The sequence below is a fragment of the Alexandromys fortis genome, unplaced genomic scaffold (genome assembly GCF_014885135.2).
Source record: "Alexandromys fortis isolate MF-2015 unplaced genomic scaffold, M_Fortis_MF-2015_v1.1 scaffold_48, whole genome shotgun sequence".
NCBI lineage: Eukaryota > Metazoa > Chordata > Mammalia > Rodentia > Cricetidae > Alexandromys > Alexandromys fortis.
In genome coordinates, this window is record NW_026067947.1 from 5,090,547 (window position 1) to 5,107,631 (window position 17,085).

At 44.9% G+C, this 17,085-nt stretch overlaps 1 protein-coding gene across 2 annotated transcripts in view; it reads right to left on the reverse strand.

Annotated features, from left to right (window-relative positions):
- Positions 1-11,024: 11,024 nt before the first annotated feature.
- The window catches only part of Pdzrn3 (PDZ domain containing ring finger 3), a 225,089-nt gene continuing 219,028 nt past the window's right edge, over positions 11,025-17,085 (reverse strand). For both annotated transcript variants that reach the window (XM_050149400.1, XM_050149401.1), the window contains 4 exons: positions 16,950-17,012; positions 15,297-15,398; positions 14,236-14,352; positions 11,025-13,471 (listed from right to left, as the gene is read on the reverse strand). In XM_050149400.1, the coding sequence (XP_050005357.1) occupies positions 11,915-13,471; positions 14,236-14,352; positions 15,297-15,398; positions 16,950-17,012 (1,839 nt within the window). In that variant the 3' untranslated portion in view covers positions 11,025-11,914. The remainder of the gene's footprint in view (positions 13,472-14,235; positions 14,353-15,296; positions 15,399-16,949; positions 17,013-17,085) is intronic.

Consider the following 17,085-nt stretch of genomic DNA (forward strand, 5'->3'; position numbering starts at 1 on the left):
CTAGCCTTCTTGCCTTGGGGATCTGAAGGTGTAAGTCATAAACAATGCCACACCAGTTTGGAATTATGATTAATAGGGTGGTATTTATTTAAAGGGGAAAAAACTTACAGATAACCGTCCCAGACAACAGCCCTCTGCGCAATCAGGAAGAAGTCTAGTCGCCTAACAGGAACAGGAAGCAAAGAGAAGGGAAGTAGCCGCTTTTTTAAAGGGAGAGAGACCACGCCCCAATGGGCTGGTATTTCAGTGGCTATTGGCTGGAGGAGTGGAAGGACCTCCCGCAACACCTCCCCCTTTTGTTTAAGTAAGAGAGTTCTAAACCTACAAAATTATATATAATAAGTACAAATATCCTATTTTAACTAGCTTAGGTCTTGTATAATAAATAACTTGGCCAAGTCATGAGAAAAAAAGTAACTACATTTATATAGTTTTCAACCCCATCGAAGGTCTGAGAAGGGAAATAATGTTACCTGGGTAATTAGGAAGTTCAGTAAAACAAATTCCAAAACATGCAACAAATCACAGAGACAACTAGCTACCTGGGCAATCATCCAAAGTCACGTTAGCAGTGTTGAAGCAACCAACTTTGGTTAAGGCCTAACATAACTGATATACCATTTTTAAAGGCAAGCAACTTTTCAAAACTATCTTACCCTGTCTTGGCAGGATATGACAGTCCTGTTTTATCCATTGATGTATGCTCTGTATCTCTGTCAGTGGTTGAGGTATGGGCATTTCTTTGCCAAAAGGCCAGTTCTGCCAAAAAGAAAGGCTCCAGGTGGAGTGTCTTTGGTGCTCAACATTCTCTCGGGAATAGAGAGGTGTTGCCAGGAGCAATTGTGTCTCACTAACACAAAACTCTGAGTTAGATTAAAGGCCATTTTCTACAGCTCTTTGAAGAGGTTGAAGATTATCTATTTATACTGAGTATAATTTCTATATATCTAAAGAACCTGATTAGTCTAATTATAAATGACAAACTTAGATGACTCTTTATATAATTCTCAATATCTAACTTAAAGACTAAGACAATAAACGACTGTGAAACAAATGAGGACAATGACCTTCAAAAATAAACAATGTGCAAATATATGTTGCAGTATGGTAAATATATATCAATACACAAACAATATATAAGTATCTTAATCAGAGGTAGAAATGTACACTGCAATATGGTAAATATATACAATATATATCAATACAATATATGTCAATACATAAAAATGTTTTAAACAGAGGTAGAAACATGCATGCATACAATAGTCAATATAATTTAACTTTGTCTCAATGTACAAGAATCAATACCAATATATTTGTCTAAAAACAGTAACTCACAATTACAAATCTATTATCCCATCATCCCTCTCTCTTTTTTTTTTCAAAATGATCCCTGAGCTTATAAAATTCCTCCTCCAACCCTCAACCGTATACTAATTATAATCAACCCCTAAATGATGTCCCTAAACCCAAGGGCGAACTTTACTGGGAGAGGGGACATCGTCCTCTAGAATTACTTCTAGCTGTCATGGGGGCGATGTTCTTTCTAGGGGATCCTGTGAAAGTAAAATGATGGTTAAATTTCAAGATCAATGTCTTTTAAAATTGCAAATAGTCTCTGAGTATTTTGTGCAGGTCTGGCCAAAATGTTGTGTAAGATGTCTGTGCTTCCAAGTGCTGGTCACAGGTAGATTGCCATGCCCATCTGGCTTTCTTGTGGGTTGTGGGGATCTGGACTCGAGTTTCCATGCTTGTGTGGTGAGTCATCTCCTCAGACCACACACCCTCTTTGAATACTTGATTTAATTTTTTTTGTATTTATTGACTTAAGATATTTTTCATATGATTTATTTTCATCATATTCTTTTCTTTCCCCCAACTTCTCCCCGATCCTTCCTGCCTCCCTACCAACACAACTTTATGTTTCTTCTTTCACCAGCTCATTAAAAAAAAAAAAAAAAATCAACCAGTCAATCAAACAAATAAGAAAATCTAAAAGACAAAAATTAATTTAAAAAAAAAGAGCACACAAAAACATGGACTCCATTTTGTGTTGGCTCACTCCTCCTGAGCATTGGGCCTACCTGTCCTGGAGTCAGATGACTTCTGCAGGTTGCTTACTTTCTTCCGGTTAGAAATAAAACCTATACTGTCTTCCTCTGGAATGTTGCTCTATTCTAGAAACTTCTTCATGCTCCACAGTTTGTTAAATGGAAGTGGTCTGTTTTTATCTGTACCTGTTACATGTAGTGAAGTTTGCTGTTGACAGTCTTTAAGTGGAACCAGCTCTATTCGCAATGCCGTACATCTTTCAATACTCTTTCAAAAGTCTTCAAGATCCTCAACAGGAGCTCTGTACCTGTCAATCCGTGATTCTGTGTCCTTCTCAGAGCTGTATGAATTTTCCTATCCTATCCTATATATTTCTGTAACTGAATTCATACTATTAGTTCCTTTACTTCTGGCTTACTTTATGAATAACATCTCAAGTCATCTTGTGGCATGTGGTACGATTTCCTTTTGTAATGGCCAAAGAGCCATTACAAAATATGTATACCACATGGTGCTTAACAGTTGCACTATTGCTTTGCCCAGATATTTTTCAACCTTTTGGCTGTTGTAGCTAGAGCTCTTAAGAACATTAATATGAAAATATCTGTCTAATTCTCTGATTGCAGCTCATTTGTACAAATTCGAAGTTGCCAAGTGGTTTGATAATTCTTCATTATATACATACATATATGTGTATGCCTTTGTGTGCATGTGTCTATTGGTGTGCTTGCCTTTCTGTGTGCACAGAAGATCAGAGCTCAATATTAGCTGTCTGTTGCTGTCTGCTTTCTTTTTTTTTTTTGAGGCAAGATTTCTTTCTAAGTTTGGACTTTGCCATTAAGGTGAGAGTAGTTGTCCAGTGAGGCCCTGGGATCCACCTGAGTGTGGGTCTCCCAGCTCTGAGGTTCAAGAGGTGTGTTGCCCTGTGAAGTGCAGGTTTGCTGAACTCTAGTCCTCATGCCTACACAGCAAGTGCTTTACCCACTGAACTGTCTCTCCAGCACTCCATCATATATGTAAAGATGCCCACTGAAGTGTTCTGGGGCAGCTGTATCATTTTTATGCCTCCCACCATTAGCTTCAGATAGCCGTTCTTATAGTTGGGCTTTGGATTTTATTTGTGTTCTGTAGTAATGAGCAAGCATCTTGTGATAAACCTCACGGGCATGTGTATTGCTACCTTTGAGAACTATGTTTCAGAAGTGACAGTCCATGTTTGAAACTGGGTATTTTAGTGACACCGGATTCAGGCGGGGTCCTAACTGAGTGTGGCTGTCATCTTCACATCTCTCAATACTAAGTGCTTGCACACATGTATCCCCAACCCCCATCCTAAGTCAACCATTCTGCTTTCTCACGACCTCTCTTTGGTGCACAAAACTGAAGACCCAGTTGCTCACCATTTTGTTGTCTTAGCCAAGGCTCTGTTTCCAAGTCCAAGATTATGTAAACCGGCCTGAGGCGCTTGGGTATGGGAGATCACTCGTCTTTGCTTCAGGCAGCACACCACTCTGAGTCCCTTGTCATTTGTAAAGTCGTGTATACAGTCTGCAGCTCTGTCTGGAGCCTGACAAGGGTCCCCGTGACAAAATAAATAGCAAGGAGTGTTTGGATATAGCACAAGTTACTGGCTGGTGGTTTAGGGCTCTAGCTGCTGACACGTCCCTTTTCCATACTTTCCCGTAAGTGTCTTAGAACACTAGCTCGCCAGACCCTCAGCATGCAGACTGCGCTTGGTGGAGGTTCTATCCTCCTTGCAAGGCTTTTCGGAAAGGCTGCACTATCGGCTGAACTACTAATGGATTTTAGAGGCACCTTCACCATTTGGCCTTGCTTGGAAATGTGAAACTAACGAGCAATGTATATGTATATCCCAGAATTTTTCTTGTTGCTAAGCGAAGGGAAAACTCCAAGCCCCATTTAGTAATAAATGTTCCTGGGGGTTCTTAATGGGAACATGATCATTACACATCATGTAGGTAGGTATTAAGGAAGTGACCAACCCTGGTACGGAGGAAGCAGGAGCTGATGGGCTGGGAGGCAGAAGCAGGTCTCCCTTTTCAGAGGCTGGCTTATCAATTGATTTTAAAACTTGGTCCAAAAGAAGTCTCCTTTCAAAAGAGCCCTAGGAGTCCAGGGAATGAGAATTGCCTTATTCTTAAGGTAGCAAAGTCCTAGCCTAAATCAGCAGCATAGGTCACACTGAAAGTCCTGGATCTCATTTTCCTAGCAGAGCCCAGTTACTTTTATCCATAGACTCTTCTCTAAGACCCAATTGGTTGGTTTGAGTTGTTTGGCCTGGTAACAGTTTGGCATTTACAAAGATCCACATTCCCTTCCTGCCGAATCCTCAGATTCTCTGAGTATGGAAAAGCCCCAAATATAATTCATAGCTCCTTAGGTCATCTGAGCTTCGTGTTTGTGGAGATGACTACTGTTCAATGCTTTTGAGCTTGGTAGCCTCTGCATGTGAGGTTTTGGAGGTCACAGCAGAGGCAACCACGGTACTTGACACCACAAGGCACCACCAAGGGTACCTGTTTTTATGGGTCACTAGAGAAGCTGTGTGATCGATCCTAAAACCACCCAAATGGCCTTTTTCGTTATGCATTCTCTGGACCCAGCTCATCAGAACCGAGGATCCCCAGGGAGGTTGAAAGAAGTGGGAGGGCCATAGCTGGTGACAAAGGACAAAAGAAACTCTGCTAAATCTTTGAGCTAGGTGTTACTTTGAGGGAGTCCCCTGACAGGAGTTTCAGGGAGGGTGTGCATGGTATTCAAGGGAAAAGACTGAGAACTGGGAAGAAGACGTTTCTGTTGATCACCTTGCTTGAGGCTGTGGAAGTGAACTAAGGGAGCCTGCAGGTTGGATCACCTGCTGGGGCTTAGCCTCAGCCAGCAATATGGCTCTAAATTCTCTTCCCTGAGCTGGAGAAAGATGGAGGACAATCTGATTGTTCTGGCTTAGACGTCATGGGTATCTGATGGAATCTTCCAGCTTTTCCCAGGGTGCAGATACCCAAGCTCAGTGGTGCAGGCTTCGGTTAACACAGCAGTTAAGAGGGGCTGAAAAATGTCGTGTTAGCTGCCCTAATGGTCCCATAGCAGCTTTCCCTCATTATCTCTGAAATATGAGTAGCAATCTCACTCATCCCATCGGCTCTTGATTAAGGGAGTTGTTACATGTAAGACATTCAGTGTAGTTTCCAATATTGTGCATGTTTGATATGCAATATGGCAACTATGTTGGAAAGGTATTGATGGTCAAATAGATACCTTCCATACCTCCATTGGCTTATAAGCTCAAGGCACTCTGTTTATGGTCCCATCTTCTGCCTCCCCAGGACCTGTGCAGATGCTGCCTCTTTGCTTATATCACCACTCTTCTTTTGACTTAATGAATAGTTCATCTTAGCCCAGCCACAATTTGTCTCAGAAGACTTCCGTGGCTTTTTGGCTGCCCCTGATGTCAACCTTCCTGGAATTTTAGAATGTTTGGTTTACTATTTTCTTTCCCACTAGGCTGTAAACTCTGTCCATGGCTGCAAGTGGTATTGAGTGCTGGGATTAGAGGTGTGTGCCACCACCACCCAGCTGAGACAGGGTTTCTTTCTGTGTGTAGCTTTGGAGCCTGTCTTGGCATTCGTTCTGTACACCAGGCTGGCCTCGAACTCACAAAGATCCGCCTGCCTCTGCTTTCCGCCACCACTGCTTGGCTACAGTACTGGCTTTTGATGCGGCTCTGAGAGCAAGGGGTGGTTAGATCTAAGTTGGAGCCATCGGGGACAGCACTGAAGAGAGGGGAGCAAATGCATAATGTATTTATACCCTTACCCATATGTTTGTTTTTCGTTTATGCACACATGTGCCGCAGATAATGTGCGAAGGTCAGAGGACAATTTGTGGGAGTTCTCTCTCTCCCTCCTCCATGCAGTTTCCAGGAACTGAGCCCAGGCCACCCGGCTTGGCTGCAGGTACCTTTACCTGCTTAGTCATCCCCATGGCCCTAGACATAGCAAATTTTTGAGGGACATTGGTGATGCCTGGCAAATCGGTGGGGTACTTAAGGATTTTGGCAAGGCTCGCTGAATTAGAAAATCAGTTTCAACTCGTGAAACCAGCGAAGGAAGGCTCATTATTTCCCCAGCTTTCGTTTCCAAACAATGCTAGTGTACTAAGGTCGGCTCCTGCTGGTTAAAAGACAAACCAAGTTCAGGCCCATCGCGTGCCCTCATAGACCATGCCCTTTGAGGATTATTGTAACTGGAAGCTAAAGAAAAAATGGACCATTTACACAGGAAAAGTCCATCTGAATAAAACCCAAAAAGCCTTGCTTTGTTCTCTGAGTGCTGCAGGGGCGTTCACATTTAATCAAAACTGAAGACCACAGCATTTGCAAGAGAAGTCTCGCATCTTATCTCGTTTTAGTGATTTCCTGTTAATTAGTTGATGCTCCACAGAAATCCTGAAATGCTCAAATAATTGGGAAGCAGAAATAAAAGCGGGGCATTGTGATAGCTTATGGCAGAATTCCGTTTGCTTCCTTGGTTTGGGGCAACTGTGCTAGCAAGTAACCTGTAACCTACTTCTGAAGGCTACGAGGACATAATTATTTGGTTAATTTTCATACTTCAGTTTATGATCCTAATTAGTTCTCCAACTAGTGTTCCCTAGGCGATGTACCGTCCTACCTCAGCATGTTTGGGATTCTTGCTATTTGGAATCTCTTGTTTTCATCGAAGAGAAGAGATGAAAAACTTCATGGATGTCCCCTATTGCTATTTTTGTACACTGTCATGTGTTTTTGCTAGGAGACTTAGAATATCCTGTGACTTAGAACTCCAGAGGGAACATGGTGAAGTGCCTGGTACTTTGAAAGCAATTTCTTTTATTGGCATCATGAATGTGTTACAAATATAATGAACACAGTCAGGGCATCATTGGGTTGCTTCCTGAGTAGATGGTGGAACAGTGGTGAGCTATGAAGGGCCAGACACCAGGAGTACCAACTCCAATCACACTTACTGGGAAAAATTCTTTTCTAAATTTTTTTCTTGTTATTTTATGTGTGTGTGTGTGTGTGTTTCTTTCGTGTATGTCTGTGTATCGGGTGCATGCCTGGTGCTCACAGAGGCCAGAAGACAGCATCAGTTCCTCTAGATCTGGAGTCTAGATGATGGTTGTGAGCTGCCATGTAGGTGTTGGGAATCAAACCTGGGTCCTCTAGAAAAGCAGCCAATGTTCTTCACTGTTAAGCCATTTCTCAAGCCATAAAATTTTGATTACATGTATATGTGTATATGTATTAGCAGTTATGTGCATATGAGTGTACATGCCTGTAGAGACCAAAAGAGGCTGGTTGATCCCCTCAAGAAGGCGGGTGTGAGCCATCTGAGGTGTGAGAATGTTGGAACCAACTCTAGTTCTTTGCAAGAACAGCAAGTTCTCTTAATGGCCCAGTCACCTCTCCAGCCCCAGGCAAAATTCCTGTTGTGAGTTTACATTTCTGATAAAAACTACTGACCTTGAAGAACTGACCTAAGCCATTTTGCATATACACACCTAATACCGTCTATATTAGTGGTACTCAGTAGACATATAATGTGGTCCACATATGAAAATTTGGTTATTTGTAGTGATGTATGTGTTCACATATATGTGTGCATGTTCGTGTGGAGGTCACTGTTGATGTCAGTCCTCTGTTGCTCAAAGCTTCTCACTGATCCTAGAGCTCACGGATTGGCTAGACAGCCTGTCCAGTAAGCACTGGAGCTCCACCTGTCTCTGCTACCCCTCCCATCTCCCCCCCCCCCCCCCCCCCCCCCCCCCCCCCCCCCCCCGGCCCTGACTAACCTCTACAGTTATAGTTGTGAGCCACGGTGCCAGGCTTTTATGGGGGTCTTGGGGATCTGAACTCGAGTCCTGATGCTTTCTCAGCAGGCACTCTATGGACAGAACCATCTTCCCAGCCCTTTCATATGGAATTTAAGTTTTTTTTTTGTAGTCTAAGTTACAAAGTAAAGTTAAATATAATTATATACTTTACTTACCATATGTGATGTTACTGTAATTCAATAGAAATTAATAGAAATTACTGCAATTTCCATCGAAATTATTATAAAACTTTGTAAGATTTTGAAGAAGTATAGTAATTTTGAAATCTATTTTGCCAGAACATTTCCATTTAGACTAATCATATTTTATTCACTTTTTTTTTTTTTGTGCTAGGTACTCCACCCACGGCTTCATGCTTTGGCCTTACCACACATCAACTGTTTAGTAGCTGGATGTGGCCAATGACTACTGGATTGAACAGTGTATAGCTCTGGGTGCTCACTAAAGACTCATTTTAGAAAGAGTTGAAACCAGAGCTATCCAGACAGTGGGGTGGCTGTAGTGGAGAGGGAGGAGCATACACTCACTCTCCAAAGCTAAGTAGCTATGGGAAATCCATTAGCATAATGCCCTTGAGATCTTAGGGATCAGTAGTTTGCTGAATTTTAATGGCCTCAGAGGCCAAGGCTCTCATAGGGAAAATGGCTTTCTTGCTATTCAAAATAGGGATTTGGCTCAAACAGTGCTGCAGAATTCAACCACAAAGACCAAATGAAGAGAAACACAAATGCATTCGGCTCCTATTTTTATCTAAACCTGGGCTTCTTATGTGAGTAAGAGTCTGTGAGTGCACTGGGCTATGCAGCATCTCCCAAACTGTATGCAATTTATTCACATGTTATATAAGTCCCTTTGCTCCCCCTGCAAGAGAGAACCCACAGAGTCTATCAAATTCCCAAGTGGGCCCTAGAAGCAGGCCAAGAGGGCTCGTCAAAATGTGTTAACAAGAGCAAGTGTTGTCTACATGGACTCCAGGGTTTCTCCGTGGAAGTTGTAAAGTGTTTGCAGTCTTACCCCGAGACCCCTGGATTTTCCCACCAGCTCAGAAAGGCTTGAACCGTGAGTCCCTTGGGAGCACAAGCTCACGTAAGAAATGGTAGATTCATGTTTTCCTGGCTTGGACTGACTCTGGGGCATCAATTAGTGAAATGCTTGCAGTTCTTGGTTGAGAGCACAGGATGGATACATGGAATTTGACTGTTCACATGCTTTACTACTTGTCCCCGAGTACAAGCCACTAAGAGATGTGGGCCAGGTGCTGAGTACAGAATTCGCGCTTGGCTATTAATGAGCTACCTTGTATCTCTCAGTCTCCTATTTCTTTCTGATCGACACTATCATGCTTTATCTGTTTTAGCCCAGTTGTTATTCTTAGAGGAACTTCAGACTGCAGTGTATCTAGGTTCAAGCACGAGGTGCAGTTGGAAATCTAGAATGGCAACTTTAAGGTGTTCTTACTAAGTGTGCAGGCTAAACCCTACATGTGGAAGTATTCCGTAAATCCAGATGAGAAGTACCCCTATTTGCCTTTGACACGCTGTGACTACTTAGGTTCCGTTTGAAGTAGTCTCTTTGTTCACGAGCCATGCATGCAGCTCTTTAGTGAGAGAAAAGCTATTCTCTAAATAATAGTCGCTTGGATGCCTTTCTGTACTTTATAGCAATTTGAAACATATCAGACAGGTGTTTGGGTTCTGTGAACTATTTACTAGAAGATGGGCGACCAGAATGCTAGGGCTACAAGGCAGCTTGGGAGCTGTGGCTGTCACTACGTTAAAACTGCACTTGGGGACTGTTGGGACTTTGTGTCTCCACAGTGCACTTTGCAAAACTTGATTCACCTTCCAGAGCTGATTAGAATTATGTAGCAGAAGCTATTATCTGAGCAACGCCTGGTTCTAGAAGAGGCAGCAACCAGATAGTTCACCGGTGAGAAACCGTTAGCTCAGTGTTTTATTTTCATGGAATTATTTCATTACAAGTGTGTGGTGGGATAGTTACACACTGTGTGAAGGTATATTGCTGTGATTGGTGTAATAAAAAGCCGAACAGTCAATGGGTAGGCAGGAGGTATAGGTGGGATTTCCGGGAAGAAAAGGGAAGAGGAGGAGGGCTCTAGGAGCATAGGAGACACCAGCGAGATGCAAAACAAGCTGAAGGTACAGAATGGAAGAAAGGTAAAAAGCCATGTGGTGTAGAATGTAGACTTTAAAATATGGGTTAACATGTGAGTGTTAGTTAGGGACAAGCCTATACTATAGGCCAAGTTTTCATAATTAATAATAAGTCTCTGTGTTATTATTTGGGAGTTGGCTGATAGGACAGAGAAAAACTGGCCACACAAGTGTAACCAGTAATTAGTTCTAAGATTCTAGCCCGAAAGGAAGGGATTTGGGCTCTAACAGGGTCTGTATGAAGAAATTTGTCAGAGATGCCTAAAACACTTTGCAATTACAATCACTACTTCAGTTAAATCAGGAGTGAACCAGATGGCTGGGGGGATGGCCAATAAAATGACGCCCTTCCTAATCTTATCTTGGTTTTCATTTTTCAGAGGGCACTATAGCAGAAATTGGTATAAACACTGTAGTTAGGGGACACCGGTAGCAGGTCCTTTACTCAGGACCTTGACAGTCACAATAGCCTAACAGAAACCTGTTTCCAAGCCCAGCTACTTTAATGACCTCTGTTATATAGCAAAACTATTGCCCAGTGGACAGGTACGTCTCAGAGATGGAAAGTCGGATCAGATGATTTCCAGAATGGGCAGAGAGTAGTGTCTGAGGAAAATATAAAGCCTTGTAAACACGATCCTGGCTGAGACGCTTGCCCACAAGCTTTCCTATTTGTAGGATACTGGGCTAGGTGGAAGCATCCTGGGAGGCAGGCTGTCAAGGCCCAGGAATATAGAGTATATTTTATTCCCTACTCTTTGCCACCAGACCTTTTACATCTGTCACCTGGCTCTAGGCTGGATGAAGGAATCGCGTGGCTTGAAAGACTCAAGAAGCAGAAAGTGAGGCAACTAAGAAGGAACTGAGATTAACACCGTAAAATAAGCACGCGTGCCAGACATATCAAATAGAAAATAATAATTTATTTTAACTTCATTTTACTTGATGTTTGTAACTAATCATGATTCTGTGAACTTGCTTGGTTAGGTCTGTCCCGTCCAATCTACAAAGCGAAAGTCTACAACGATGAGCACGTAAAACTCCACAAACTGTCTCCGTCCACGACTTCCCTGTACATGCAAATTCTTCCAACAGGCGGCAATATTTGCAAACATGCTTTAAGCGTCCATAAAGCTGCAGGAAATTTTGCTTTCTGTTAAAACCTTGACACTCTCCTTGGGAACCTTAACCAGAAAAATGTCATAAATGGATATCCCGACTGGAAATGTTGCCAGTTTGGTTGTGTGTGTGTGTGTGTGTGTGTGTGTGCATGAAATCTCCAACCAGGCTTTGGCCAGTTCGCATTAAAACCACAACTGATATAAGATGTATGAATGACTGGTGACTTGTCTGAAAGCCATTTCAGCGAAGTGACATTACAAAATAGGGTCCCATCAAAAATACATACTTGGCAGTTGCATTTTGTGTTTTAGGCAGAAAAAAAAGCGTGTTTAACCTTCTTTTATATGAATATAGTTTAAACAAATTATTCTGTGAAAGTATGCTTAATAAAAGATCTTCTGGAAATTTAAACACTTTATGAAAAAGGTTAACAAGTAAAAAATTACCATTGCTATTTGAAAACAAGCTGTTTGTTAATATTGCCTCCTAAGAGAGGAAGGGTGTATCTTCCCTTCACTGAAAACAGAGCCAGGACACCCAAAGTTGTAGGAGTGGCAAATTTAGACTATCAACATGATGGCCGGGCTTATATATACAAAAACTTGCCGCATTGAACGAGGCAGGGATGTCTACCCCAACGGTAGTGGTCTCTCGTCTGTACACAGGGAGAGTTAAACAGTCGTCACCGACAGGAAGGAATTGTATACCCTAGTGCCGTCTGGCGATTTTGTGCCATGGGTTAAGAGTTCTTGGATGGTCATCCAATTGTCAAAGATCTTTTTGTTCCTCTTCTTCATCATCTTTTTGTGGCTCAGTTCCAGGATGTTCATCTCCTTCCTGTCGTCAGCCGCCTGCTGCTCCTTCAGACAATCCAGCCTGCTCTGCATCATAAACTCGCGCCTCCGCCTCTGCTCCTTGGCCTTCACCAGATGCTGCTTGCGCTCCTCCTTGCTCCAGTAGCGCCCCATCTTCATCTCACTCATGGCGTCATCGTCCGTGGTCAGGCCGCTGCGTTCCTCGCGGATCTTCAGCGCACGCTCCCGCAGCAGCCGGTCACGCACCGGCCTTTTGGTGATGTAGCGCGTCCCGTCGCTGCGGATCTTCACTTTCCACTCCATGCGGGGTTCCGACGAGTTAGAGGAGTTCAAGTCCTTGCACATGCTCACCAGGCTCATCTGGCTTTGCGCATACTCCACTGCCGACTTCTGCTGGATCAGGTGCATGTAGCTCTGGTAGTGCTGGGCATGCGCTGGGATGTGGGCGTGCTTGTATGGGGAGTGGTGGTATGAGGGCAGGTAGGCACTGCCCAGCTTTGGGCTGGCAGTGGGGCTCCTGCTGCCATCGCTAACTCGGCGCTCTTTGCTTTCCAAGGCCTGGCTGGGGTCCAGCTCTTTGGCGCTGGGGCTGTAGTTTGGGGTGCTTACTTCAGGATCCTCAGTGATGGCGAGCAGATTCTTGGGAGACGGCCTATAGCCATCGATGTTAGCTGTGGCCCCTTCGCTACTTCCCTCGGCCATTCTTCTCAGGGAGTTGTCCGGGGAGATCTCCAGCGTGAGTGGGGTACTGCGGCAGCTCTCCCCAGTGTTGTAGGCGCTAGAGCTATCCTTGTCTGACTTCTCGGGCAGCTCGGTGATGTCCGAGAGCTCATGGCGGCGCACATCCACGCTGGTGTTGTAGTTGCGGAAGCCACTGTGGTGCAGCATCCAGGACTCGCGGTACTGTTCCTTAAGCTGCTGCATCTTGTGCGCACGCACGATGCTCAGGCACTCCAGCTCGATGCTGCGCAGCTCCTCGTTGAGTAGCTCCAGCTCCTTATCCACACTTTCAGGGTCGCTCTTGCCAGCAGCGTCCAGAGGGCTGCTGGGGTAGTACAGGCTGTAGGGACTGCTGCTCTGCACCTGGCACTTGAGCTCCAGCAGCTCGCGAAAACGCTCACACTCATCTACTGGGATGCCCAGGTAGTCCACATCGGTACAGTCTGCAGAGATGAACGATTCATTGCTGAAAGGCAGGTCGCCACTTCCTAGGGTGTCCTGGCTACAGGTCAGCTTCCTCTGGCCCGCCAGCGGGTTGGAGGACGCCGTGGCGTCTTCACCGTTGTTCTCCTGTTCCGAGCTCTCATCGTTGCGGGTGCTCTCATCTGTCCGCCCCACACCGCTGTCTTTCTCGTGCTGGTTGGATAAGATGGTGGCTGTGTCTGTGGTTCCACCATCTTCCTCATGCTTCTTCTGTATCAGAGAAAAATGACAAGAATAATGGGTTTATGGGGACTGAACTCTGGGGGAGGGGGACAGGTAAACGGTATGACCTTTATGTGTAGAACAGGAGTTTTGAATGGAGTTCTAATTTCCTAAGATTGACGTGCAGCATTGCAGTGGCCTGGGGCACAGGAAATGGCCAGCCCTAACTCTATGCATCTGGGCAGGTCCCTAATTCTCATTTTTTCAATATATAAAATGGGGTAGATACTGTTATCCCAACAACTAACTAACAAAGGATCCAGTATGTAGGAAGAACGCATAAGCACTCCTAAGAGACTCAACAAGTGGGTAATTAGGACTCTGACAGCGGCACAGGAGGGAGCTGCAGGGCTCTGAGCAGCTCAGGTTAATCACAGAATTGCTTTACTTTCAAAGGCGTGACTTAATTTTCTCTGATCTCAGTAAACACCGATGCCTATGTTTTCCTGGGGAGCTCCAGACTAGTGGTATCAATATCTCTGCTTTGTTTGCTTTTTTTTTTTTTTTCAGCTATAAAAGCTTAGGTGAGGTGGTACGGGCCTGCAATCCCAGCACTTGGGAGCTTGAGTGGGGAGTGGGGAACTATGTCGTGATTGCCAGGGAAGAGCTCGGTGAGGACACCCATCCGCTGGCATTCTTTTTCATGCTCCGGCAAAAGAGCTCTTAGACAGGGCTTTTCTGATGGCCTTCACCACGGCGGAGGGTGCGAGCGCTCCTGGGCGGCGGTGGTACGGGGCTGCCCCAGGCTTTACCTGCTGGAGCACACTGGCTGTGAACTGCATGGCCTGGTGATGCTGCTCCTCAAGCATGTCCATGTGTAAGTCATCCAGAAAGTCGTTCCTGTCGTCATCCATCCAGCCCTCGTCCAGCTAGGGGAAGGATGGCCAACACACGTGGGAGGTCATGGAACAGAAGAAAGCAAACTGATCCACCCCTCTGCTTCATGACTGAATACCCTGCAGAGAGCCGCTTCATACCCTGCTTGGCCTTCCCTGCCAGGCTGGCCCATCCCCTTAAACTGAGTCAAAATAAGCCCTTTCTGCCTGAAGTTGCTTTGGACAGGTATATTGCCAGAGCAGGGAGAAAAGCAACTGGGTTAATACACCACGGAAGAAGCTTTCTTTCAAGGAGGGACATTGCATTCAGAAAGAGGCACTGTAGGACTCTCCAGGAGTCACCAAATGCAGGTACTCTACAGCAGCTGTTCTCAACCTTCCTAATTGCTGTGACCCTTTAATACAGTTCCTCATGCTGTGGTGACCCACGCAACCATAAAATCATTTCATTGCTATTTCAGAACTGTAATTTTGCTACTGTCATGAATCGTAAGGTAAATATCTGATAAGTAATTTCCGAAGGCATAGCGACCCACAGGTTGAGAACCCCTGCTCTATCACCTTGACTACAACTTCCTTCTCAGCTGGAGACCCCTAAGCCTACACCACACTGAGGAAGCTTCCAATACCCCTTGCTACTTTGTATTCAGACTCACTGACTAAGGCCTTTAGTTACTCTTTGAAGGACTCAATTCCTTTCATTTTGATTTCCCTGTGCTAATCAGTGGGGCTTAGCTCCAGGCTGGAAGGGGCATCTGTAAATCCTGCCATGATTCCTTCATTAGTCAGACTGTCATGGGTCCCAGCAAGGTGGTTAAACCTTTGGCTGGAACCCAAATCACAGCCAGCTCAGCTACCTTCCAGGTGGCTAACACCTTTAAGCTCAGATGCGATACTCTGACATTGTTCTGCAAGGTTTGGCAGTGCGGCTTTGACTACAGAAATCCACCTATTTTCTTCATAGGACATCGACTTACCTGGAGTTCAGGCCTTGCAATCAGCAATGAGAAGTTCTTGTTTTCTTCGCTGGTTAGGAGAGCCACAGCCTCTTCACGGTTCTGTACTTCTATCCCATTGATCTAGAAAGCACGAGGACAGGCGGGGACAGGTAGAAAGGGACATGACTGGGTGGAGTGGAAGCTTCAGAACGGCAGCTGCCACCACACACAGTCATAACATGGAGATTCCATGTAGCTTTTCCAGAACGCCGTTTTTTAGGAAAGACAGGCTTTGCTTAGCTAGAGGCGCCAGATGATCCAGAAAAACCCCTGCTGCCCAGGACATACCTGCATTCTGAGCCCTAGAATCTCACTTGGGCAGGAGGATAGATAAGAAATAGAAGACAGACATTTCCTACTTATAATAGGAGAGAAAAGCAGCAGGGATCGTGAGGAGTAGGCAGTAGAGAAGGGAATGGCTGTACACAGGGACGGCACGTCTCTTGTTTAACGGGCTGGATGGAGAGTCAAGCGGGAATGTCTCTCTCACCTTCACACTGACAACAACAAGGTTGTCTGCTTGCATGTTTCAGCAACTTTGAATTCTGCAAATTTTAGTCCCTGGGCTGATATTCCCCCAGGGATACCATGGCAGTCCTACTGACCCGGAAACTGAGCCCTTCATCTGACTTTGCCACTTTATGTCAAAGAACCAAGAGGCGGCAAAGCTGAGACATGAATGGTTGTCATTACCCAGTTTGACGACACAGTGAATACAGGGAGGGTGTGTCTGCAGCCCGGGCAGTCTCTCTCTAGGGCGCCCTGCACTGCTTCCATTTCCTGTTTTCAACTGTAATGGTTCAGAGAAAACTGTAGCAACACAAGCGTGCTGAGGACTAGGGCCCTAGGGTGTGGAGGTCTGGGTCTCTTTCCTAGGGAAACTCAGCTGTCAAGGCTTTGGGTAAAGGCCGGAGAAACAGAACACAGAGTGAGGGTAGGAAACCAAAACTGTACAAAGTGGCATAATGATATGAGAAAAAGAAATTAGTAGACTATAAATATGAAAATACAAACGAGAAGAGGTAGAAAGCAAAGCCTGTGGGACACAATAAAGCCAAGGCTCCGTGACCCCCACAAAGAACTATGGGGCCACATATGTAGCTCAGAGGATAGAACGCTTGCTTAGCATGAATGAAGTCCCGAGTTCCATCCCCAGCACCATGTTAAACCGGGTGTGCAAGAGTTAAAGGCAGGAGGATAAGAAGTTTAGGGTCATCTTTACGTAGTGAGTTTGATACCAACCTGGTACATGAGCCTCCTCCCACTTCCCCCCAAAAAAGATTATAGCTGAAAGAAAGAAGTAAGCCGTCTAATTTTGCCTACATGGAACAACAGGATTCAAGGTAGATGTCACCCTTAGACCTGAGTTCACAGGACAAGTAAATGTTGAATTTTGAAAGATTAGACTTCTCAGAGGTATTTGATTCAAAATATGGGACCGCTGGATCTGTTCTCACTGCTCTTTGCATGTGATTGGCCACATAGTCTCATTCACAAACCACACAGGGTTGTGTCAGGGTCGAGTTGAATTCCCGATGCCTGTCCTTAAGCCTCTCCTGTATTTCCAACTTCAGGCTCCTCCGAGAACTCACTTGTGTGCTGAAGACATGCATCCGTGGCAAGGGAACCTACCTGGATGATGCGGTCTCCTTCACGGATGCGGCCATCCTTGGCTGCGATGCTGTTAGGGTCAATCTGAAACACACAGTGGACACCTGAGCGTGAACACAAGCACTCTTTGACATACCGTCACACCCATCCCTGCCTT